This window comes from Equus asinus, chromosome 27 (assembly GCF_041296235.1).
Source record: "Equus asinus isolate D_3611 breed Donkey chromosome 27, EquAss-T2T_v2, whole genome shotgun sequence".
In the NCBI taxonomy this organism is placed as follows: Eukaryota; Metazoa; Chordata; class Mammalia; order Perissodactyla; family Equidae; genus Equus; species Equus asinus.
Window position 1 is genome coordinate 24,449,764 of NC_091816.1, and position 25,100 is coordinate 24,474,863.

The following is a 25,100-nucleotide window of genomic DNA, read 5'->3' on the forward strand; positions in this document are numbered from 1 at the left end:
CCAGAGCGGGCCGGGCCAATGAGAGCGCGACCTCCGGGGGGGCGGTGTTCACTGCGCGGGGGCGGGGCCAGAGAGCGCAGGGCCTACGAGAGCGCGCCCTCCGGGCGGGGCGGTGTTCTTGCGGCGGGGGCGGGGTCAGAGCGCGCCGGGCCTGTGAGGGGCGGCTTGGAGGAGGCAGGGGACGATGTTCTTGGACTGGCGGGCGGGCGGGCGAGCCGGGAGCGCGCCGGGCCTCTGTGGGAGCGGCGTTCGGGGCGGGGGCGGGGCGGGAGACATGTCGACGCGGAGGGGGCGGAGCCAGAGGGGGCGGGCCGTGCTCGGAACGGAGCTGAGCCGGACAGGGTGGGGGCTACAGAAGCGGAGCTGGCGGGGCGCAGAGCTGAGGGGTCCGGAGTGGTGCGTGGAGGCTGAGCGGTGAGTGCTGCCCTCCTGTCTTCTCGCCGCGGCGCCGTCAGCCCGGGGCCCGCTCCCTCCATCGGCTCCAGCCCAGCGCGCGCCCCGGGGACCTGTTGGGCCCTGCGGCTGCTCCGAGGAGACGGAGGAGATGGGCACAGTCCGGGCGGCGGATCCTTTGTTTTGCCACGACGACGAGTGCGAGGACGAGCCTGCTGCCCACGGAGCGAGAGAGTCGGCCTGGGGTCCGGAGGCCGGGCCGGGGGTGTGGAGGCCGACGGCGGAGACTCGGCTGGAGATGCCGACCCGGGAAACCGGACCGCAGATCGAGAGGCCGAGCCGGGAGCGTCGAGGCTGGGGGAGGGTGGTGGGGGAGGACAGGGGGACGGGAGACCGGGCCGGGGAGCGGAAACCCGGCTGGAGATGCCGAGCCCGGGGGACGGGAGGCGGACCGAAGATCGAGAGGCCGGGCTGTGGGTTGGGGGGAGACGGGGCCGGGGCTCCGAGGCCAGGTAGCTGGGGGCTGGACCCCGGTCGCGGAGCTCGCGGGAGGGGGTCGCGGGAGGCCGGGTGGGAGGAGGTCGGACCTGGGAGCGGAGGCAGCGGGATGCTTGGGAAGTGAGGGTGCCCGGGACCGCAGGCTGAGTGTTGGATCGGGAAGGGAGTCGCGGATGGTCGGCGATGAGAAACGATGCCCCGAGGGCAGGAGGCGGGCCCGGTACTGTCTGAGTGGCGCTGGCCCTCGGAGCTGAACCTCCCATTATTGGAAGAGGGTTTGGTCTCTGCTGCCTTCTTTATCTCGGGCCTGGATCTTCCCGGATTGCCTGTGTGACTCAGTTTTCTGGAGAAGTAATTTCAGGTGTTAAACTCTAATTCCTTTTCAGACCTGAAGGTCTCCATGAATCCATCCAGTTCGGCCATGTGACTATGTGTCCGTGGACGAATTCACCCAGGAGCTGCTTTGAAATCCGCTCAGGCCACGCTGAATAAGAGTGCCTTTCTCACACTTATCACTCCTGTTCTGCTCTCAAGCTTTACTTCCCAAGCAGCTGCCTCTGTCCCATTCTCAATCAGTGGAACCCAAGCCAGAAAACCAGGAACCAGGCTTCTCAGCTACCACTCTCCACTCCTTCCCCAGTTAGCCACCAAGCCTCCTAAATGTCCACCAGATCTGTCCACTTCTCTCCATCTCTGATTTAAGTCACCATAGGCTCTTACCTGGCTACAGCAGCCTCCTTCTTGGCCTCCATACTTCCAGACACCCTGCCCCTCTCATCCACTCCATTCTTTAGAGCACAGGCTGAGGGATCTTCACAAAGTAGAAATCTAGAAAACTGTTTGTTTGCCCATAGGATAAACCCAGTCCCTTAACATGGTTAACAAAGCCAAGCACAGGTTGGCTCCTTGCTCCCCTCCCTTTCCTTATCTTTCCTTATAGCACCGTTTCACTTTCTACACAGCCATGCTGCTGTTAATACCTATTCTCTGCCTGAAACACACCTGCATTCATCACATCTGCTTGAGGAACTTCTGCTTAGATTTCTGTTCTCCTTAAACATGTGAAGGTTAAGTCTTATACCATGTGCTCCTTTTGCATCGGAGTTCCCTAAGAGGGAAATATCATATTCTTTGCAGTTGCTTGTTTCCTTTCGTCCCTACTAGCTTGTAAGCAGATTCCATGAGGAACTGTTTATGTTGTTCCTTAGTGTCTTTCCCCTTATCCAGGGCCTGCACAAGTGAATACCCCTCCTACAGTATTATGCTTTTTAATAATTATGCCCTATCTAGAAAAAATAAACGTGTTTTAATATTACTTAGCAAATTATAATTAAAAGATTGGATTAGAAAGGAATGGTAGAGGTGAAATATGGAGTCATTGTAACAATGTGAGTATACAGGATGGTAACAGGAGGTGCTTAGCAAGGAGGTTAGACCAGCCTGTATCAAAACGTGCTCAGCCACTTTGAATGCATTATAGTTACACATGATCTCTAAGAATGAAATGCAAAGTTTAAGTTATCTCCATCACAACCTGATGTTTGAGCTTTGGTTTTGCTTTGCTCTTTGCAAAAGAAGGCTTTTGAAAGTTAGAATGTGTTTTGGAGTGTGGCAATAGAACCTGTTAACAGTAAAAAAGAAATAAAACATTATACCTAATTAAGTCAGATTTGCTTTGCTATCCTGAAGAAAAGGCCTTGCCTCCTGCCATTTTAAGAGACTGGCATCTTATCTGATGTAGACAATTACAATGCCTCTTTAACTGTTTTGCTTTCGAACCTAATTTAGCACAATCTCCTACTGCTTCATCCCCCTTGTAATTCTAGAAAGCAGTCTTTATTCTCATGAACGGTGTTAAATTAATTCTGGCGCTTAATATTAGATACTTTTTAAAGCTCTGCCTTAAAGATGTGGATCACTGATGTTTGGGCCTGAAAAAAAGATGTGGGAATTCTTAAACTGTTATATGCTGTTTTGTACACATTTAACAAATACAAATGTAATAGGGGGAATAGGTACTCTGTTGTCAGACAACCTAAGGCCAGGTCCCAAGGGTGACACTTACCAGCTCATCCATAAATAGGCGTAAGTAATATACATACCTCACAGGGTTCTGAGGATAAAGTGAGATAATGTCTTTGAGGGTGCTTTGTAAATGTCTATGTCATATTGTTATTTCTCTCCCTATTTTGTTCTTGCCTTCAAATTGCTTATAGAGCTTCTGAGTTAGGGGAGAGTAAGATAAAGTTATCTGATGTGTACTGAACACTGGCATTTGCCTTGTTGAGCCACTTTTGAATGCTAGTCAGCATGGTCATGAGTCCCACATTGGGCCAGGGTCCTTCTCTCTCCTATTACTTGATGCACTCAAGGTTTGCTACAGTACTTTGCGCACAGTTGGTGTTCAGTAACTTCTGATGGCTCAGTTGATGATTGAATAGATACTGCTGACTCTGACTTTTTGCAGTTTCAAACCTTCTCTGGCAGGCAGGATTTCTTTAATCAGATGGTTATAAACTTAAAGCTGCTTCTATAGAGGAGTGGTTCTCAGTGGGAGGGAAGAGGCCTTGCAGGTTTATAAAAGGCACCCAAGATCCTTCATTTTACGTTCATTTCATACAAAATATTTAGGTCTGCAAGGCCTTTCCCATTTCTCCTTTTGTCCCTCCAAAGACACCATCTTAGGGCCTCAAGGGAGGGGAAGACAGACCCCTTGCACATAGTCAGTACTGTGTTCTTTCTGGCTAATGGCTTTGAATAGTGGGGAGGACTCCAGTCTGTCTTCCTGGTCATGTGGCCCTTGCCAGAGACAAGGAAAGAATGGTTTTATTTGTTTGTATTGCACAACTGAACCTATGTTAGTTTATTCTGTGTTTAGTTTTACTTGCTGTTTGTGTCTTTTCACCTTAATTACAAAATAAATAATAGAAGATTGATGTTACCAGGCCCAATGACAATATCCAGTTTGGTGATTGTTATAAATCCCCAAAGAAAGAAATTGAGAGACCGGATGGGGAACGATTTCAAAAAAACCTCTAGTACATTACAGCTGAAATGTTTTCTTAGCCAAACTATAGGCAAAAGTATGTTCTCTCTGTTTCACTTACTAAATCTGGAAATGTGACTGCTTTTGAGACTTTGGTAACAAATGCCTCTCAAATTGGTGATAAATACAATCCTGGTGTTTTTCAAGTTTTTTGACAAAAGTTGAGTCTCCCCAGAAGTCATACTGGAAAGGCTTCACCTTTCTTTTGAGGCAAACAAAGATCAGAAAATAAGTCTTAATGACTTATACTGAATATTTAACATGAAACCAGTTATTTTACTTTTAGAAGTAAATTACCCAGGGGCATCAGAAACAGCATAACCATCATTTCTGTTTTCTTCATTAATTAGAGTAAGTGCACCTTATACTATTTCAGTGTCTCTGCAGTCAGTTTCTACCATGTTATTTATGCTCTTTGTCTCATGTTAATTAGAGCTTCTAGGTTGTGGATTTTTGTTTCCTTCCTTGAAATCATCGATAGTATTCCCCGTCCTATATGGTACGGAGCCATGTAGAAGAGTGGGCGGGTAAGACAGACAGATCCTGATTTGAATCCTGGCTGTGCCACGGGAAGTTATTTACCTGTTCTAAGTCTCAGTCAACTGAACTATGGAAAGGGGATCATGATGTCTCAGCATCATTGGAAGGATGAACCAGAAATACATAAATAAATAACACATCAGTCAATCAATAAAAGTATCTTTTAGCCCAGAGTCTAGCCCATAAGAGTAGGCAGTGGGAGGAAGGGTTATTACGCAACACTTTGTACACAATGCTCAAATCACGCATGGCATTGTGAATCTTTGGTCTTTTTGGCTACCTGTTTTGGTAAATCTTTACTTATAAATTTTTTTTTTAAGATACTTATATTCATGGAGATGATTCAAAAGTGAGCAGTGTTGGTTCTTATGTCTTATTTTGAGATTTTAAACCCATTAGAGCAGAGACCAGGTTTTATCCCTTACATCACTTTCCTTGTAGGACAGGTAGCAAGAACAGCCTACTGATGGGAGATGGTTTAGCTGAGTAAGACTCTCTCAAACTGGTTATACTATTTCATGTCTCATTTTGAAATCTCTACCATAGGCACACTTTCAAACTATTCTGTTTTTTTCTGAGGAGCCCTGAGCTAACATCCGTGCCCATCTTCCTCTACTTTATATGTGGGATGCCTGCCACAGCATGACTTGCCAAGCCGTGCCATGTCCGCACCTGGGATCTGAACCGCCGAACCCCAGGCCGCCAAAGCAGAATGTGCGAACCAGGCTGGCCCCAATATTCATTTTTAATAACAGGGTTTTTTTCCAAATTTTTAATGCTTTATAACTTCATGTAGATATTTTAATTTTAGAAGTTAATTTTTATTCCTCTACCTTAACTCTGTAGATAGTTTATTCTGCTTTACTTCCTTATTGTAGTGTGCAATAGTCTCTTTAGTTGGCTTAACCACAATATAAATAGGGAGAACATTACAACTTTTCACTTCAGGAAAACACAGCATAAAATATTTAAGTATCTATTTTACAGTGACAGTAAGTTTATGCTGACAACATTTTTTAACTTTCGAAGATCTGACTGTTGTGGCTCCTGTGGCAAGTGTTAAAGGAATTTAGGAACTAGAGAAGTGATTCTAAGACCCAAGTTCCAAGTTGCTATCTAATGTCAAATAGTCCACTTGGAACTTCTCTGGGACCTAATTAATGTATGTTAGAAAGTTTACCTTATTATCGGCAGCATCCTGAATGCATGGAAAGAAGTACATCCATCAGTGCAATCAGAAACAATTGGTGTTAAGTCCATTGTTGTGCCAAGATAGATTTTTTAAACCCCTATTGTATATTTTCCTATTTCTGTTTTATCAAATGAAAATGTTGTAAGAGGGGCTGGCCTGGTGGCGCAGTGCTTAAGTTTGCACCTTCCACTTCTTCATGGCACTGCTTGGCAAGCCATGCTGTGGCAGGCGTCCCATGTATGAAGTAGAGGAAGATGGGCATAGATGTCAGCTCAGGGCCAGTCTTCCTCAGCAAAAAGAGGAGGATTGGCGGTAGTTAGCTCAGGGCTAATCTTCCTCAAAGACAAAAAAAAAGAAACTGTTCTAAGAACTTAAACTCCTGTTATTGTTTAGGGCCTTAAATATTTCCCTTGGGGGGATAATTTTTTGTCTTTCTAGGATGAGATCACCATCCCCAGAATAACTTGTATCCAGCCAGGCATTAGCTAATGGAGGTGAGGTCATGCTAAATGTTAACACTATAGTGAGTTCTGCAAGAAAGTTCTGCTCCCAAGAGTGTGGGTTTGGGGCTTTTGTGAGGAAAAAGCAGATGGTGGCAAGTAAGTGCAAGTGTGCACATGTCTGATGCAATGAGGACTTTGTTTACCATTATATAAATTTTTAATGGTACGTGAAGGTCAACTGATACTGTTGCGGTATATGTTATCCAGATACCAATAATGAAGGAAACAAAATACATATAGTACGTTGTTCCTGAGAAATCCTTATCAAATAGTCTTAACACTGTTTTAGATCCTATTTTAACAGAAGGCATGTTTTTGCCTTTCAGCCACCAATTACCTTACTCAAGCAAAATAGTCTATCTCATGTCTAATATCAGAAATGATTAAATGACAATTGCTTATATTCAGACTGATCTATCTGCAACTTTCTTTAACTTTTGGGAATTATTTGGTTAACGAAAGTTGATTAAATGTGTGAAAAGGAGATGACTACTTAAACGTCAGCTAATATTTAGATGAAATCTTCATTGGTAGGAGTCAAGAAGCCAAATATTTTTAAACTCACGAAGGCTGGTCACTATTTAAATCTAAACCTTCTATTCCAGTCATAGGATAGAATCGTTGTATCCCACAGCTTTATCGTTGGCATGAAAGGAAAGGTTGCTAGAAGTTGGTATTTCAGCCCAAGAATCACTGCACTATTTGCAGAAGTGTTCAGTAAGAGATCTGTCCTTAGGGCCTTGATCGTTGGTGGGAACCTACCAATATTTAGGTTGATATGTAGTATGAGCACATACTGTGTACCTGCATTTGGCAAACTTGTTCAAAGGGCCAATTTGAGGCAAACCCTGGGGCCAGCAAGGACACTGACAGGAGCTCCAGGTTCAACTTCAGAATTTATCATCTTATTAAGGTTTCTTTCCCATTGTGTTTTCACTCCAGATTTTTTTACAGGCTGGCCATAAAGTCTTGAAACATAGGTCATGTTTTCTCATGGATTGCAATGTCAAATAAACCATTTATTATGTATTTGCCTATGTTTCCGGAATTGTTAGCCACTCTGGAACTTGTTAGCTACTCTAGCCACTCTGATTAGTTCTTTCAATTAATCAAATTAACCATGACTTTATTTTTCAAGCATGGATGGATAATTATTTTGATTTATAGCCTACCCACTTAGAATTGGCTTGCATGGGGCAAGTGAGTTGGTCTTTATGACATTTCTGGTTCAAGGAAGTTTGAGATTTCCCTGTACCTAATACATGTTTGTTATATGTACGCAAGAGAAAAAGAAAGGCAGATGGCCTGGAACATGGTACAGAGCAGTCAAGGAAGGGTTGCAAGTTTCATAGTAGTAGAGATTCCCTATTTTTGTCACTCTTAAAAAAGGGCTGAGAGTTGAAATTGGCCAGCACAGTCCTGTTTGATGCAGTCTGCCAATGTTGATAGATATTATTTTATGAAATAATCTTGGTTCTATTTTATAACTTTAAAAACAATGCAGCTGTTATAGAAAAATTAGGAAATATAGAAAAATATGAAGGAATAAGTAAGTTGTCAGTATTTCCATCATCTAGAGATAGCCACTATTAATAAATTGGTTAATATGTAAGATGCTGTATAATTACTTTTGGTCTTTTTCTTGTGTTTATTTTAATTGAGATTGTATTGTTTTAAGCAGTTTTGTAGCCTATTTTTACTTAGCCTTATGTTATAAGCAGTTCCCATGTCACTGATTAGTTCTTTAAAAAAGTTTTATAGCTATATTAACCAACGTATGGGTATACCATAACTTAACTATTTCTCTGCTCAAATTCTCACTATTTTGATGAATAATGTATCCTTCCCTTTCTCTCCTCTCCCCAACCCCTGGGGTTATTTCCTTAGGCTGCATTCTTAGAAGTCTAATTTTACTAGATCAAATTTCAAGGCTTTTATTGGGGGTGGGGGGCATGTTGTCAAAATGTTCTCAAGAGATGATACCAATTTATGTCCCTTCCAGTAGGCTATGAGAATGCCTGTCTCATGCACCTTTGCTGGCATTGTGCATGATTAGTTTTTGGTACTACTTGATAAAATCCATGGTAAGCACACATGAAAGTATAGATAGGACATTTGGGGATTCCTGTCTCATAGTTTATCATATGCAGTCATATGAGAAGTACCTCATCCTCCTTCCATCAGATTCACCAGCCTTCACATGTTGTGTCCACAGAGTTAGTCTTCCTGTTACAGAGGGTGAACCCTCACTTGTTCTTATCAAACCAAACAAGAAATCTCTACCCCTTGTCCCTCTCCAGCTGCTGTCTCATTTCTCCTTTCCCCTTCATGGCAAAATTGTGCTTACTCACTGTTGTCTTTACTCGTTTTTGTTCTCTCATTCTCTCAGTTCGCTGCAGCAACCTTGATCCTTTCAAAGTATAATTTTCAAAAAGTAAAACTTGGCTGCTGTGTAAATATAAAATAAATTGTGTCAAATATTTTATTCAATTAATTAATTAATAATAAAACCAGTAAGATGTTAAGACCAGTTCAAAGGAGAATTTGAAACAAAACAGATGTAGATGGTATAATGAAATGAATTTGCTAATAGAAGCAAAACTGGTTAATATCGTGTAGAGCAATAGAATGTAGTTTGGGAGGGTCATCTTTTCTATAGATTGGGCATCCGTTGAATCAAAGACAACAGGATAAAATTCATTTTCGTTTCTGTGGAGAATCATTTGCATGATTATCTGTTTTTTATGGCTTAACTTCCTACAGAGTTCTAAAGCAGCCTAGTCAGTAGAAGGTCCATCAAAGGGGACACCCATAAAATCAGATACTCCCCAAGATTCCTCTAGACAATGCCTAGCACCACACTAAAATGATATCCAATAATTTTTTTGCCCATTTCCAAGTTTTGGACAATTTTTTCTGACAATCGCCACCATCCTCATGACATTCTTGCCAAAGCCAGTGGTCTTCTTTCCTCATCTGACTTGACCACTTAGCAAGATTCGAAACAACCCAACACTCATTGAAAGACATCTGCATGCTTTCGTACACCACATTCACCTGATTTCCCTTTTTCACTCACCTCTCTTTTAGTCTCTTGCTGGCCCTGCTTCCTCTAGTAACCGTCTGCGTATCAGAGTGTCCCAGTATGTCTCCAGCCCTGATCTCTTTCTCGATTCCAGATTCTTAACTACCTATATTCGCTGTGCAGCTTTAGTCCACGCTCCCAGCATTCTTTCCGGAACTATTCCAGAAGGCTTCTCATTGGCCTGTGTGCTTCCACTTCATCCTTCTGCAGTCGATTCTTCACTCCACAGCCAGAGTGGTATTTTTAAAGCATGCTGTCCCTCCTCTGCTTCAAACACTCTAGTGGTTTCTCCTTGCAGTTAGGATAGAGTCGAAGCTCCTCTTGGCTCCTGAGTTACCATGTGATCTTGCCTTTGCTGCTTCATCTCCCTTCACTCCTTCCCTTCCTTTACCATGTGCTAGTCAAGCTGGTCTTTCTGCACTATGAGTGCACCAGACTCTTTCAGGGCCTTTGTACTTGCTCGTCCTTCCTCCAGCAAGGACAGCCTCAGTTGGTAGCCTTTATGTCATTTAGATCTCATTGTTAATGTCACCTCAGAGATGACTTCCCCAACTACCTTAGCTAAAGGAGCTCACACTCCCAGTCTATTACATTACTCTATTTTATTTTCTTCATAGCCCCTGTCAGTATTTGAAATCTTATCAATCTATAATTAGTCCTCTTCTCTAGAATGAAAGCTTCTTGAAGGTAGGAACTTTGTCTTGTCTTCCACCCTGTCCTAGTACCTAGAATGGTACCTGGCGCAAAGCATGTGCCACCAGATATTTGTTTACTGACTAAAAGATGGTTCCTCCCAGCTGTACTCACCATCCTCCCTTGGTTTTCTAGAAAAGCTACAGGAAGTAAGATGGTAGAAAAGCAGAGAGCCTTTATAGAAGTGCAGAAACAAAGACTAGCTTCGAGAGAAGGTCAAAGCCTGCCCTCCCCTGTGGTTGAAGTGGCATGTGACACCTCCTCTCCTCCATATTCTTTTCTCCATCTTTCCCCACCCAGGTGCACACAGAACTTAGGGAGACAGGAGGGAAGAACTTAGCTTTGGAGAAGAGAAGAGGTCTCCTTAGCTTTAAGGAGACCTTGAAGAGGACACTTTGGTACTGCTTTCAGTTTGGGAAGATAGAAAAGTTCCGGAGATGAATGGTGGTGTTGGTTACACAACAGTATGAGTGTACTCAATGTCACGGAACTGTATACTTAAAAATGGTGAAAATGGTAGAATTTGTGTCTATTTTACCACAGTTTTAAAAATTTAAATTTAGAAAGGGGGAAGGAGGCTTGGACTTTCTGTAAAGGCTTTTATGGTTGAGCAAGTCCTGTTGATGGGGTTGTGTACTCTTTTAAGATTTATGATTTTAGCATAAGAGTTAAGTTAAAGTCGTATTTTGATTGGTGTTTTTGAGTTAGCCAGGGCTTCTAGAGGCTGGAGAAAGTCAAGATTTTTTTCTCCTTGTTTTTCAAGTTTTTGGTTTTCAACTGTGTTGAGTTGAAAGGCTGAGTTCTGACCAATGAGCTGATGGATTGTAGTAGAAACAAGTGGCAGTCTGTATCTTGATCTGGTGGGGGCATACAAGTGTAAAAATTAATCGAGCTGCACACTTCTTATCTGTGTACTCTATGTACTTCGTAGCTCATTTCAAAAAGACAGAGAGATTGAGAGAGAGAAATGGGCTATATTACACATTCCTTTACAAAGGATTATTCTCAGGTTTGACTCGCAGAACCCTTTAACAGTAGAGGTGAAGCTGGGGTGGGAGTGGTATTGCTAATGGGAAAAAGTCCATATAAAGTATTTAGAGAGATGATCATTGGAATAATTAACATAGTGCAGTGATCTTATAATGACTGATTTTGATTAACTTCTACTTTCTTTATATTCTAGTGAATAAAAGTATCCATGGAGAACTCTAAAATCTCAGTGGATTCAAAATCCATTAAAAATTCAGAAACGTAAGTATTTAAACGGAATCCTGTATAATCAGTGAAAGATAGGTGTATGTAATACAGCAAACCTTGAGGAGTGAGGAAGCAGAAAAAATGGGCTTTCAAACCAAGAGCCCCAGTTGACTTCCTATCTCAACAGCGATATGGCTTTACACGCGTTAAAATGATCCTCTCTGAAGCTCCTCCTTAAAATGAAACTTTGATGGAACTTGGGGGAGGATTGAGGGAAGGACCAGGTACAGTGCCTGACCCATGGTCGGCAACCCTGTCTCAGAAGCAGAAGGACACACAGGAGAGGCAGGACATGCAATTGTGGGTGCTTCTGGACCTTCCCAAATCACTCGCAGGACGAAAGGTTTTGTGTTTGGGGGAGGTTTTTTGCCTCCTATTTATTTATAAGTTTTAAGACTAAAATGAAATGCCAATTCTGAGTCTGGAGAAGAATTGCCTGTTTATAGATTATCTTTTACTCTTTTTTTCCTCAGTCTTCCTCTTTGAAATATTCTGCTTATTAATGCTTCTAATGAAGAAAGGAAAAAGATAAAACTCAAACACTCTTAATTCCTGTCTGTTATTATCCATTTGGGATCTCTTGTGATACTTTTAATTCTAAAAGTTTATTTCTGAGACCCAGTATTATTATTCTGAACCACCCAGGGAATTACAAACTAATTGTAGTACCAAACAATAGTATTACAGCAATACTATTAAGAGCTTACCAATAAAGATTTAGCATATTTGTTTCACAAAGGAATTTTCCTAGAAATTAAACCTTTGAAATGTGATTTCTGGGGCTGGCCCCGTGGCCGAGTGGTTAAGTTCATGCGCTCCGCTGCAGGCGGCCCACTGTTTCATTGGTTCGAATCCTGGGCGCAGACATGGCACTGCTCATCAAACCACGCTGAGGCAGTGTCCCACATGCCACAATTAGAAGGCCCACAATGAAGAGTATACAACCATGTACTGGGGGGCTTTGGGGAGAAAAAGGAAAAAAATAAAATCTTAAAAAAAAAAAGAAATGTGATCTCATTTTAGAGATTTTTGGGGTTTTTTAAAAATGACTTACACATTTTCTTACCTTTTCACATAGTACAGAACATAATTTAATAGCAAATTGCATGGGAGCTCAAAACAAATTTAGGTCTCTTTTGATCCTATGATAAGTTGTCCTCATGCTCCTAGGCCTTTTGAGTCTCTGCTCTTTGTCAGGTGTGCCCCCTCCCACTCTGGCTGTCCCTCTGCCTGGAGAGGAGCAGCAGGAGGTGGTAGGGAATTACTCTTCTGAGGTTCATTATCTGTATGACCTTCAACAAGCCACTCATCTTTCAAGAGTTTTAATTTTTTCGTCTGTAAAATATGGGAATCCTTACCTCTAGCTAAATATAATAGTTGACTTCTGAACTTGACCGCATTAATTTAGTCTTTTAATCTTTTTCCAACAATTTCTTTTAGAATTGTGTATCATGTGAAATACTCTCAGGTTAAGTGCGTGAGTATGTTGACTTTAGGTATCAACGTTTGGCTGCTCCTGCGCCTGTCATGTCCTCATTCTTGGTCCAGATCAGGGTCAGGCCTGCAGTCTGTATCAGTCAGGTTTTATTGGGACATAGCTGCACCCATTCGTTTACATATTGTCCTCAGCTACTTTCACCAGCAGAAGGGAGTCGCTGCAACAGAGACTGGACAGCCCACAACCCTACAAGACTTAATATTTGACCCTTTTGAGAAAAAGTTGATTGATCCTGAGCTAGATAACAGAGATTTTTGGATAAGTGACCTTGAGACAAGTACTTTCAATTGTTTACAATAGTGATTCCATGTATTAATTTGTTCAGCTCATAGAGTTTAAGAAACAATTTAGCAATTGTGATCAATATTGTGCTTTGAGTCATCTTTGCATTTGTTGATTTCTTATAATTTCAGGCCCATTTTTAAGATTTTACTCTTACCTTGAAGGATAAAATATTTCACATAGTTATAGGGATTTTTTTAGAGTATAAAATGTATTTGATGAAATTTTAATAAAATTTAGAGAAAAACATAAAATATAGAGATTAAAAGCCTGAACTCTGCAGTCCAACAGATGGTTTCAGCCTTGGCTCTGACACAGTAGTGTCTGCATAACTGTCAGCACATTCCTTAGCCTCATGGCGGTCATTTCCTCTTCTGTGAAATGAGTTTTTGTGCAATTTAAGTGAGGAAAAGCCTGTAGCACACAGCCTGACACATTACATTCTACAAACGTTAACTATTATGTGCTTTAGAAGTTGTATTAATGTGAACAGCAGCATTGATCATTTCTATCTTTGTAAACTATTGTTTGATTTTCAAACAGAAAGATCTTACATGGAAGCAAGTCAATGGACTCTGGAATATCCTTGGACAGTAGTTACAAAATGGATTATCCTGAAATGGGGTTATGTATAATAATCAATAATAAGAACTTTCATAAAAGTACTGGTATGTATCATAACATAATTTTTAATCCTTTTCAAATATTTGTACCATGTATATTTAGTATAATACAAAAAATAGTATTGATGTTATTAGTAAATTATGACACAGAATGGCCATAAGGTAGAGAGAGAGCAGGACCCACAGGTCCTACAATTCACCATGGACTCTTAGTCTCCTGCCCATCATCACAGTCTCTCCCTCTTCCAACAGCTAGCCTCCTATCTGTATGTTGGCCTCTTCTGCCCTGACTTCTCTGTCACACTTGCTTCTTTATCCTTCTGCTCCCTCTTTTATGCTAATGGAAGGATCTCAACAAATAGTAAGTAGTAGTGTTTGTCCTTTCCAGGAACTGTGCAAGGCACCTCACAGATATTGTCTCATTTAATTTTTACAGCATTGAAAAGTAACCGCCATTAGATGCTGAAAGGTTAATATCCTTGCAGATTCACACAGAAATTTAGTAGCAGAGCTGGGCCTCAGCCCTGGTGTGCCTGACACCCCAGCCCGAGCTCTGAACCCACCTTCTGTGCTGCTTCACTTCCTTGTGTTTTCATTTGCTCTATTGACTTTTTCCTCCTCTCCTACGGATGGCAGACCCCATCTTAAAGAGACCTTACTTCTACTCAGCTTCCTCCTAAGCTTTGCCCAGATTTTTGTCTCCTTCCCTAAATTTTGAAAACATGTACTTTAAGCTCACCATCTTCACTTCTTTCAATTCCCCTTGAACCTGTTTTGCTGTTTCCTCCTCACCCTCTACTGAAACTGCTCTGTTAGGTTCGCCACAGGCTGCTCACCAAATCCCCTGCTTAGTCTCTATACTGTGTACTATTGAATCTAATAATACATTTTAGAAATTTTTTTTAGAGAATATAAAAAGATAAAAGCCTTCATGATCCTAAAAAGCTAATATCATCTTGATATATCGCTTGATGTTTTTCCTTGACCGTTTCTTAAAGCTTAATCTTATTCATAATATGCAAGCAATATTGTATCCTGCTTGCTCCACTTAATGTAATATTACCATTTTTCATGTTGTATAATTTTTGTGTTATTTTAATGATTGTATAATACCCCATTCCTGAATCATACCATTCCCTTAATTTGCATAATTTACCATATGAATGAACATTTGGGCTGTTTCCCCGTTTTTCATTTTCAAATTGATGATGTGATAATTCTTTGAATTGGCATATTAATCACATTAGAATTAATTTTTAATTAAGGAAACTAGAAGCATCAGATCTAATTTAGGAGGCTATCTACCAGAGTGGTGGTAAAAATGGAAAGAAGCCAGATTACACTGGAAAGATAAGCAGGATTTGGTGTTAGATTATAAGGAGTGAGAGAAAGCGTAGTTGAAAATGGGTGTCTAATCTGCACAGTACCGTTTCTATTGCTTTTGGCTATAAGTTGAGATACCGTCTTCAGCCATTAGGTATTCTGCTTCACATTGCTAGTGATGATGCCCTCTTCCTGTAGAATTTTACATTGCTGAACCTATTCTTTTTTTTAAAAGAAAAGTATATCATTCCACTCTTCCCCCCAAAATAGTTAGACCAGTGGTCGGGCCTTAGCCTTTGAGTGAGCCCCTTGTCTGCTCTGAAATTTAAAGGTCAGGTTCTCACAACGATCTCTGACAGCCTGATGTTTTCTGTTTTACTACCAAGTGGCTCACAAACCAGGACCAGAGTTCAGTCACCTTGTCACACAGGTGCATGGTGTCCTCAGCCTTTCCAATATCAAAACTTGATCAGCTTATTTTAATTTTATAGAAACAATATATGGCCCTAATAGAAATTTCAGAAATTACAGATTAGCAAAAGAGAAAAATTAAAATCATTTATAGTCACACTACTCAGATAATATTTTGGAGATAAAGATATTTAATCTTTTTTCTATTCAGACATATTAAACTTATTTCTAAGATGTGTTGCCCCCAACACTTTAGCATTTTTAAATCTGAGTGCATCATACAGTCAATCTGTACGTTTCTGTGGAAGGTTTGGTAAAGGAAGGTTGAAAGCCCAGGACCCCTGGATGCAGATCGAACACACACTTTGTTCCTTTGTACCAGTCCCTGGTCCTCTGTGCTCCACATCCCACATCTGTACAAGTGAAACAGTCGTCGTAGCTGTCTCATGTTGGTTGGAAAGATTAAAGGAGATTACCCACAGCAGAATGCCTGATGAACAGTGTTACTGTGCAGTGGTTTGTGGTTTTTTCCTGAAAAGACATTATGAAAGTAGTAGTGTATCTTAAAATCGTTGGGAACTTAAAAATCAAAGAAATACAGTTTCTCTGAGTGTGTGTTTTGTTATATATCTATATAATTTTTTCTCAAAAGTTGGATCATATTTTCTAGTATTTTTTTAATAATCAATGACCATTTTTTCCTGGCAAAATTTTGTCTGCAAAAATGTTAATGGCAACATAGTATTCCGTTATTTAAGTGAACCATCATTTACTTAACCAAATCACTCTCGTTAGACATTGAAGTTGTCTCTGTTTTTCACTATCTAAGCAGCTGTGAAAGATATCCTTGTGACCGTGACATTGATATAGCTTCTATTATGAAGTGTCATCTAAATACCAAGAAGTTAGAGACTTTGTGTCCTTATCAGAATAATTGAATCTTCATAGCATTTGAAAGGAAGAACTGACTGTGGATCCTGTGAATTGCTGAATAGTTTATTTCATCTCAGAGCAGTTAATCTTCTTTTTTTAAATGCAATTAAAAGTAATTTTTTCTGTTCTAAGGAATGGCATCCCGGTCTGGTACAGATGTGGATGCAGCAAACCTCAGGGAAACATTCACAAACTTGAAATACGAAGTCAGGAATAAAAATGATCTTACCGGCGAAGAAATTGTGGAATTGATGCGCAGTGGTAAGAAATAATTAAAAGAATTACCTTCATTGTCCAACTTTATATTACAGTTTGGATGTAATTACACATATAATAATAAAGCATGAGAATTGTGGAACTATACTGTGCATAATCTTACTCTATATTTTATTTAAGTAAAATAGAAGTTATTTATGCCAGCTACCTAAAATGGTTTGAGGTCTGTTGCTCTGCTCCAAGCTGGATCTAGATGATCTCTCTTAGTTTTGTTCTCAAGTTTCTTCATCTTATTCCCGTATGGTATATATGAGATTGAATAAAGTTATGTTGTTTTTTGTTTGTTTGTTTTTTCTTATTTGTAAATGTTTTTCCAGTTTCTAAAGAAGATCATAGCAAAAGGAGCAGTTTTATTTGCGTGCTTCTAAGCCATGGTGAAGAAGGAATAATTTTTGGAACAAATGGACCTATTGACCTGAAAAAATTAACTTGTTTCTTCAAAGGGGATTGTTGCAGAAGTCTAGCTGGAAAACCCAAACTTTTCATTATTCAGGTAATATATAACTGAGCAACTCAGTTATCAAGGTGGATTATGAAAAGGGTTTATTTTTTTCCCTGAAGCTACTGAACTGTTGTTACTATTTTATTCATTTAAACCACCACTTAGGAGATATAGAATAAATCTTAGTTTTGGACTTATATCAAAAAGATTCTGCATAATTAACATCAGTTTTTACACAGCCTTTCCATTTCTTAGGAATTACAGTTATTTGTGTACACACATATTGTTTTAAATAAATGTTTATGTTTTTACCTCTAGGCCTGCCGAGGTACAGAACTGGACAGTGGTATTGAGACCGACAGTGGTATTGAGGATGACATGGCGTGTCAGAAAATCCCAGTTGAGGCAGACTTCCTGTATGCGTATTCCACAGCACCTGGTAAGGAAGTTACAGATAACGAATGTCATATGTGGATTTTCAGCAACCAAGAGTGTATTCCAAAGGCATCAAGATTTTGATATACATAAAAAACAGCTAACTTGTCGGTATTTTAGGGTACCTTAACCAAACAGAAGTCTCAAAAAATTGTCTTTAGCCAAATTTGGCTGGAAAATACGCATATATAGAAAGCATGCTTACCCAGTATCATTCATGAACTAATAGCAGATAGGATGCTGTGTTGTAATATAGGCCAAATCAGAGCTTCATCCACTTCTTAGAATGGAGAGAGGTATGTTTTCCAGGAATTCTTTGGAAGATAGGAAATAAAAAAGATAAACATGAATAGTATATGATAGTGTTGAAATGGAATGAGGGGTGGGCCAGCCCAGTGGCGCAGCAGTTAAGTTCACACATTATGTTTTGGCAGCCTGGGGTTCGCTGGTTCGGATCCCGGTGCGGACCTATGCATCACTTGTCTGGCCCTGCTGTGGCAGGTGTCCCACATAAAACAGAGGAAGATGGGCACAGATGTTAGCTCAGAGCCAGTCTTCCTCAGCAAAAAGAGGAGGATTGACAGCAGATGTTAGCTCAGGGCTAATCTTCCTCAAAAAAAAGAAATGGAATGAGGGAAAAGGAACAAGGTAAAAAATAATCTATGAATAGGTTACTAGCCTCCACTTTTTGTGGTTGTGTTGCACATGCAATTACATAAGTAAATATTTATTGATCATACAATTATTTATTGAACAACTAACTCAGGATGTCACAAAGGTAGAAAATATAGGACAAATATATTTTTAAAGTGTCACATTTTCAAATATGTTCAGTATGATTGCTTTTTAATCTCCAGGCATCTTTCCAGGTAAAGTACTTCTAAACTAAAAACAGTGGAGCCTATAGTTAAAATGAAAAAGTACCATAAAATACACCATTTCCCTTTTTGGACTTCTTTAATACTCTGTAATGTATTTATTGTACTTTATTCAGATGCCCTTTAAATAAATTTAGGACACTCAAATGTGTGTGCATATGTAAGCAGTTTATTTCTTGGATAAGCCAGTAATCTGATTGTGACACCATGCTACTTACAATGACCCTGTTTGTATCTTTGCTTTTGCGTCATCTTCTGTGTGTTTTCCTGTTTTTCCTTGTTGGAAGGGAAGCCCAGAAAGTAGAACTCTCAGTAATGCAACAGTAAAGGTAGTCCACGACTCTTTTTCCCTTGTTGAAAGCATAGGTATATACACAGTACACTTTCTTTTTCCCCTCCAGCATCATTTCCCCTGAAACCAAAGGTGTCGTTTGTTTGTTTATATAGCTAATAATACCTGTGGGAGTTTATGCTTGTTTTTACCTTTATGGTTGTATAATAATTTATCAAATCTGATATCCATGGTACTTTGGTTATATTTTGCCTTGCAGGTTACTATTCCTGGCGAAATTCGAAGGACGGATCCTGGTTCATCCAGTCGCTTTGTGCTATGCTGAAGCTGTACGCCCACAAGCTTGAGCTTATGCATATCCTCACTCGGGTTAACCGCAAGGTAGCCATGGAATTTGAGTCCTATTGCCTTGACCCTACTTTTCATGGAAAGAAACAGATTCCGTGTATTGTTTCTATGCTCACAAAAGAACTGTATTTTTATCACTAAAGAAATGGGTGGGTTTTTGTTATTTTTTTTGTATGCCAAATGAGAAAGCAGTATAATTCATACTGTATTTTCTTCTCTCGTTTAAATCTCATCTAATCCTCCAAGTGGTACTTTGAAACATGCCGCTTTCATCGCAATAAAACTACTGTGAAGCTACCTCAAACTCAGAATCAGGTAGTTGAAATTGAATTGAATTAGGAGTAAATAACAATGGACAGTGGTACAATCATGATGAGAGAAAATGATTGTAAATTAACGGCTCTCATCGTTAGCAATTTTTAGTGATGCTATGATATGAATTTTCAAGTAATCATGGGAAAAGTTAAATATTGCAGTAATGGATTTCGGTGATACTGATGTGCTCTCACTTGAGTATGCATCCTGGTCTTTGTCAGACTAGAAACGATGATGTGGAATAATGTTTCCTAGAACTGTACACCCATGGGCCTGGCCAAAGGCTTGAGGCCCTTGACTTTAGAATTGGTATTTGGAGATAAGTCAACTGTATTTTTAGATCATTTATCTGAGTGCATGGTTTTGTGATGTTTGTCCTGAGCATGTCTTTGTTGTAAAGAGTTGTGTTTAATATTGAAAAAGAAACTAAATATTTTACTTGGGAGAAAGCATGAGCACGCTAAGTTGACTCTTTTAAGACTAAATACAACATTAATAAAGGGAGGCGTAGTTAGAACTATAAGGTGCTGAAATATAGCTCGTCTACCAGCATGTGTATCCTGGCATATTTGTCTCTGTGCCATCTGTTGAGCTTCAAATACCAGCAAAGCCTCTGAAGAGCTGTTATGTGAAAACCTCAAGTTGTTGGTCAAACTGAGTAGCAGCATGTATTGAAGAAATTCTGTAAGAACATATTAAAATACAACTTATATAACAAACAGTGAATCGTAAGGAAGAAACAAGGAATCAGTCAGCTGGGCATTCCGTAATGAGAAGATGGTTTGAGCCTGAGCAGAAGCATGATACGGCTTCTATGTGATGAAGGCAGAGCCGGAGACCAGAAAAAGCGCTGCTGACTAGTTTCTTCATATGTACCAGTGTGTGTGGAGGACGCCCCCAGGGCAGGAATCTCCACGAAAGTGAGCCAAATCAGAAATTCCTGAAATGGAAATTTTCCAAAGATGGTGAGGGTCACAATAAAAACCATAGTACTCTTTGTAGTCAAATTTTTGAGCACGTTAAGTTATTTTCTGTTAAAGTTTACAATCAGGAAAATGATACCATTATAATTATATACTGTTCTCTGAAATGAAAGGACCATGGTACATAGGACTTCAGAACCATCTAGTCTTGCCCTCCTTTGGCGGACGGGGAAACTGAAGGCCAGAAAGGAGAAACGGCATGGCCGCCAGCCACAGAGGCCGGGCTCCAGCCTCCCCAGTCAGGAGGCGCTGAGCCAGTGGCATCCTGGTGTCTTACTGGTTGTCAGTCTGACATTTCACGTAAGCTTTCTTGTGCTCAAAGAAAAGAACTCACGTTTATAAATGATGGCTATTTGTTTTGACTACGTCTGTAATTTTTTCAAAGTAAATGAAGCATGTAATGATGACTCAAGCTATGTGACTATTTTGTAAAAATTTATTATGAATTCTTATTTCAAAATATAAATTCTAACAAAATTCCCAACGTTTGTTTTTGTTGTTTCTGATGTTGTGCTGCTAATTGAAATTAAAATGTTTTCAACTAAGAACTTAAATTGGAAGGGCCAAAGAGGATGCAACAGAACCCTATAATTAAATGTTTTGAGATAGTGGCACGTTACCATATAGAATAAGCAGACTTCTGTTCTTCCCGGGCCCTCTCAGAAGGCCCTGTTCCTAAAATGACCATGATGCCAGGAAGGATACTAGGTTTGCATGGATCGCAGTCCCTAAAGATGACCATATATTTGTTTGTTTTCCTTGCCTTGTGCAAGGGTGAATAACAGAGTATAAAGGATATTGCTGAAATGAAACATTTTCACCACGTAAGTTTTACATAGGGCTAATAGGGGGAGGTAAAAAAAAAGAACTAAGGGATTATGCAATAAACCATTGATGTTCACTGATGGCCACCTCTGGGAGATGCGGTTGTGACAGGAAGATGGTCCCTTTTTTTAATTCTATATGGTTAGTAAAGGAATATAAGAAAGTGCAAACTTGGGTGGTTTTAAATTTCTTCCAATATTTCTATAATGAACATAGATTACTTTTAGGTCGGGAAACTAAATAAAATTCTTCTAATTGTCCAGTTTCCAAGGAGTAGAGAATGGCATGAATAACTTTTTTAAGACTCTTTTAAAGCTATAGTTCTGTAATGTGTTGAGAAAATTAAGCCCATTCTAATCCTCCTACTATATAAATAAGTCTTAGATATTAAAAGGAAAAAGACTGGGAGGGTGAAAGGAGGTAAAGGGGCAGACATGTACGGTGACGGATGGCAACTAGACTTTTGGTGGTGAACACAATGAAGTCTGTTTAGAAACTGAAATATAATGTTGTACGCCTGATGTTTACATAATGTTATAAACCAATGTGACCTCCATAAAATAGAAAAAATAATAAAAATTTAAAAAATAATACACTACTTTGAACAACAACAAAAAAGACCAAGAACCCAATAGAAAAATGGACCAAGGGCATGCACAAACAGTTCACAGAAAAAGAAAGACCAAATGTCCCTGACATTCAGGTAAAGAGCTTAATCTCCATCATCATAAGAGAAATGCAAATTAAACTAAGGTATCATCTGTCATCTATCATATTGACAAAAATTGTAAAGTTTGATGATACTCTGTTGGCAAGGCTATGGGGAAATGTCCTCTCCCATTGGTGGGAGGAGAGTCTGGCAGTACCTACCAAATTATTTACTCTTTGAAGTAGCGAATCTCATTTCTTGGAATACAAACTGCTCATACACTTGTACAAAATTATATACACGATTATTCATCACAACATCGTTTGAATGATAAAAGATGGCAGCAACCCAACTGTAAAGAAGACAAATACACTATGATATATCCACACAATAGAACACAAGTTTGCTGTAAAACAGAATGAGGAGAACCCTCCTCAACTGATAGGTAAAGGTCTCCAGCATATATGATGAAGTAGAAAAGGATGAAACAACACTGCAGATAGTATGCTGTATTTTGTATAAAAAGGGAGGGGAGATAAGAATATGCATGTGCATTAAAAAACACCAGAAGGATAAAAAAAAAAACCTAATAAAAATGCAAATGGTGAATGAGGACACAAATGGAAGTGAGATTCCTCATGTGTTTACTATATCATTTTGGCTTTCTTGAACCATGTCAATGTATTACCTGGCTTCAAAAATGGAATTAAATCAAGGGGGCTGGGGGTAGCACAAAACATGGATCAGTACAGGAGGGAGGGGTAGATAGGGTGCCCTAGCTTTCCAATAGCCATGTTATGGAATTTTGTTTAGCTTGTTTGTTTTCTTTGCCTCAGCCTCTATGGGTATTAGCTGAGAAATCATAACATGCTTAATATTAGAACTTGAGCCTAAAGTAATCCTCAGTATCAGCGTTTTGGTCGAACGAGCAAACTATGGAGTATCTACTCACGTTAGTTTCTTAATTCATTCTCTAATTGCTCCATCCTTATCCTTTGCAATATGATGATAATAAATTATCTCATGATAAGCAGGCCAACAAATATCCCCAAAAGAACTTTCATGCACAGAATCTCTGTCTGCTACAGTAATAATGAAAAGAACTGAGGAGCTGACGTTTAGGAATGTACACAAAGAGCAAGCATCTCCCTTTCAAGAAAACGTGTGTGCCAAATTTAAACTTGGAACAAAAGCTATTAAGTAGTATGTTTGAGCTGAAAGAGGCCATTCTCTAATCTACCCCGTATGTTTTGTTTTCAGGTGACTTAAATATAGCTCAGGAACCTAATGCCCCACATACAGTTCCCTTAGAGGGAAGCAAGCTTGGCCGATGTGTTGAAAGCCAATTCATTGATTTTACCGAAATGTTTCCGAAAACTCTTTTCAGCCTAGCAGGTTGAAGGAGCATTGAGGAGGCCATCATGGCTGGAGGAGAGTCAACAAGAGGGAGAGTAGATGAGTTCGAGAGCGGAGATCTTGCGGGGCCTTTAGAGGCCATACCTAGAGATGCCACTGAGCGAGAGAGTACGCATGAAAAGGGAGGAGGCCCCAATGTTTAGAGACGCAGGAAAGGAGGCTAAAAAGGACTGCCAGAGCCAAAGGTGCAGAAGCCAAGGGAAGAAACTGTTTCCAGAGGAAGGGGCCAGTTGTGACACACTACTGAAAATTCAGAGAAAACAAACATTGTAAATATGCGTTGGATTTGTGACAGGCTGTTATAGGTGATCCTGAAAAGGGGGATTCCGTGCAAATTTTGAGACAGAAGCCAGCTTAGAGTGGATTGACACATTAGTGCCAAGTGAGGACACGGAAATAATTATAGAAAACTTGAGAAGTTAAAGAGACAGGGGAAGTAGCTGGAGGGGGAAGTGAGTTGAAATCATTTGTTTTTGTTTTTTAAAGGGAAGAGATTTGAGTGTGTTTAAATGCTGATAGTGAGGATCCAGTCAGGAGAAAGATTGAAAATACTGGAGGGAAAAAGTAACTGACAGTATATGGTTCCTAAGAATATGAGAGAAGGATAAACTTGAGCACAATTGTGGGGAAGAGGCGAGGAGACACTTTTTTTTTTTTTTTTACAGGGGGAAAGTGTGAGGCTGAGTGCAAAGGAAGCTAGATTGCAGTTTTTGTGGCAGGAAGTTCCCTTATAATAGCTTCTATGTTTTCTATGATATTGAAGACAAAGACTCTGCTCAAAATTAGGGAGATGATAGTGGGATCAAGGGTTAGAAAAGTAAGGAAGGTTTGAAGCAATCACTGGCAGGAGTGGGAGAGTGAGTTGACCAGAGAAGTTTAGTAAGATTGCTGGGCAGTGTTTAGGGCCGGGTTGAAACCAGCGATGATGAACCCACAGTGGTACCAGCCTGCTGTGTTGTGCCATTTTATCTAGTCACACTCAGCTGCTTGTGTACTACTGTCTGTATAGATTTCATCCAACCCTGGGCTTTTGCCCACATTTATAAAAAAAGACAGGAGCCACTGATTTCAGGATACTGAAAAATGAGTTACTGAATTGATGAACCATGGAATTTAAGCTGGATAAAGAGGGAAAGGAAAACAGGGGGACTAATTAGGAAATAAGAAGAGTGGTCCAGGGCCTTCTGGTCCTGATGCTTTTGAAGATTCCTTGCAATGTGTGTAGTGGAACAGTAAGACTAGAATGATGGGAGATTGTGATCCGAGAATGGATTGGAGGTGGGGCAAATTTGATCATGAAGAAGATGTGACTGATTGGGTAGAAGGATGAAGTAGAATGAAAGACCATTCTGGAAATGAGGTCGTGGAACTAAGGGGTGAGAATGTTAGATGTGTCCTCCTCCATATGGGCATTGATTTGCTTACATGAGATTCCATACGTGGGAGTATAGTAATAAGACAATGTGATAAAATTTGGCTATGTTTATGAACCCTTGATTTTATGGAATTTTTTAAATCCATCTTTTGTTTTTGCCAAGTAAGAACATTTTTTAAAACTGCCACCTATTATCACCGTTTTTCATAAAAAGAAAAGACATTTTTAACTCCCCACCTGCTCATTTCCCCCTTTTGGGGGATCAGAATTTGCCACCTCAAGATGTGTCTCTTTGGCATGAGGATTATTTTTGGCTGGTTATTTTTTGAGAAACTGCAGACACAAGAAGAGCTATGAAAACCAAGTATAAGTTACTGCTTTGTAAGAGATGTTTACATTTGTAAGGGAAATCTCCATCTGTAAAGATAGCACCCTTTCTGTGCCAGGAAGAAGGGGATGACCTTGTCTCTAGAAACTCTTATCAGTGCTGGAAGGCAAGGACTTAACTCTGCACAATAACTTTACTCTTGTTTACTGTGCTTTTCTGGTAATCTCCCATAACTGACTCCCCCTACCCCCAACATCCTCC

The 25,100-nt window shown here is 40.1% G+C and overlaps 2 protein-coding genes across 3 annotated transcripts; one reads left to right on the forward strand and one right to left on the reverse strand.

Moving 5' to 3' along the window:
• Positions 1–83: 83 nt before the first annotated feature.
• LOC139042256 (uncharacterized) lies at positions 84–1,154 on the reverse strand. Its single transcript, XM_070499726.1, has one exon. The coding sequence runs from the start codon at positions 1,152–1,154 to the stop codon at positions 84–86; it is 1,071 nt and encodes a 356-aa protein (XP_070355827.1).
• On the forward strand, positions 284–20,723 carry CASP3 (caspase 3). Of its 2 annotated transcripts, XM_044760560.2 has the most exons (7): positions 284–414; positions 11,134–11,201; positions 13,531–13,655; positions 16,410–16,538; positions 16,871–17,046; positions 17,314–17,434; positions 18,860–20,723. In XM_044760560.2, exons 2-7 carry the CDS (start codon positions 11,149–11,151, stop codon positions 19,087–19,089), a joined length of 834 nt encoding a protein of 277 aa, XP_044616495.2. In that variant the 5' UTR covers positions 284–414; positions 11,134–11,148; the 3' UTR covers positions 19,090–20,723. The 2 variants fall into 2 exon arrangements, with proteins under 2 accessions (XP_044616495.2, XP_044616496.1); XM_044760561.2 differs by lacking the exons at positions 284–414; positions 17,314–17,434 and having other exon boundaries at positions 11,140–11,201; positions 18,860–20,722.
• Positions 20,724–25,100: the final 4,377 nt, after the last annotated feature.

Coding starts and splice junctions, on each gene's coding strand:
- LOC139042256 (XM_070499726.1), bottom strand. CDS start 1,154: ATGGGAGGTTCAGCTCCGAGGGCCAGCGCCACTCAGACAGTACCGGGC.
- CASP3 (XM_044760560.2), top strand. CDS start 11,149: ATGGAGAACTCTAAAATCTCAGTGGATTCAAAATCCATTAAAAATTCA. Junction 11,202..13,530: donor TCCATTAAAAATTCAGAAAC/GTAAGTATTTAA, acceptor ATTTTCAAACAG/AAAGATCTTACATGGAAGCA. Junction 17,435..18,859: donor TGCGTATTCCACAGCACCTG/GTAAGGAAGTTA, acceptor TTTGCCTTGCAG/GTTACTATTCCTGGCGAAAT.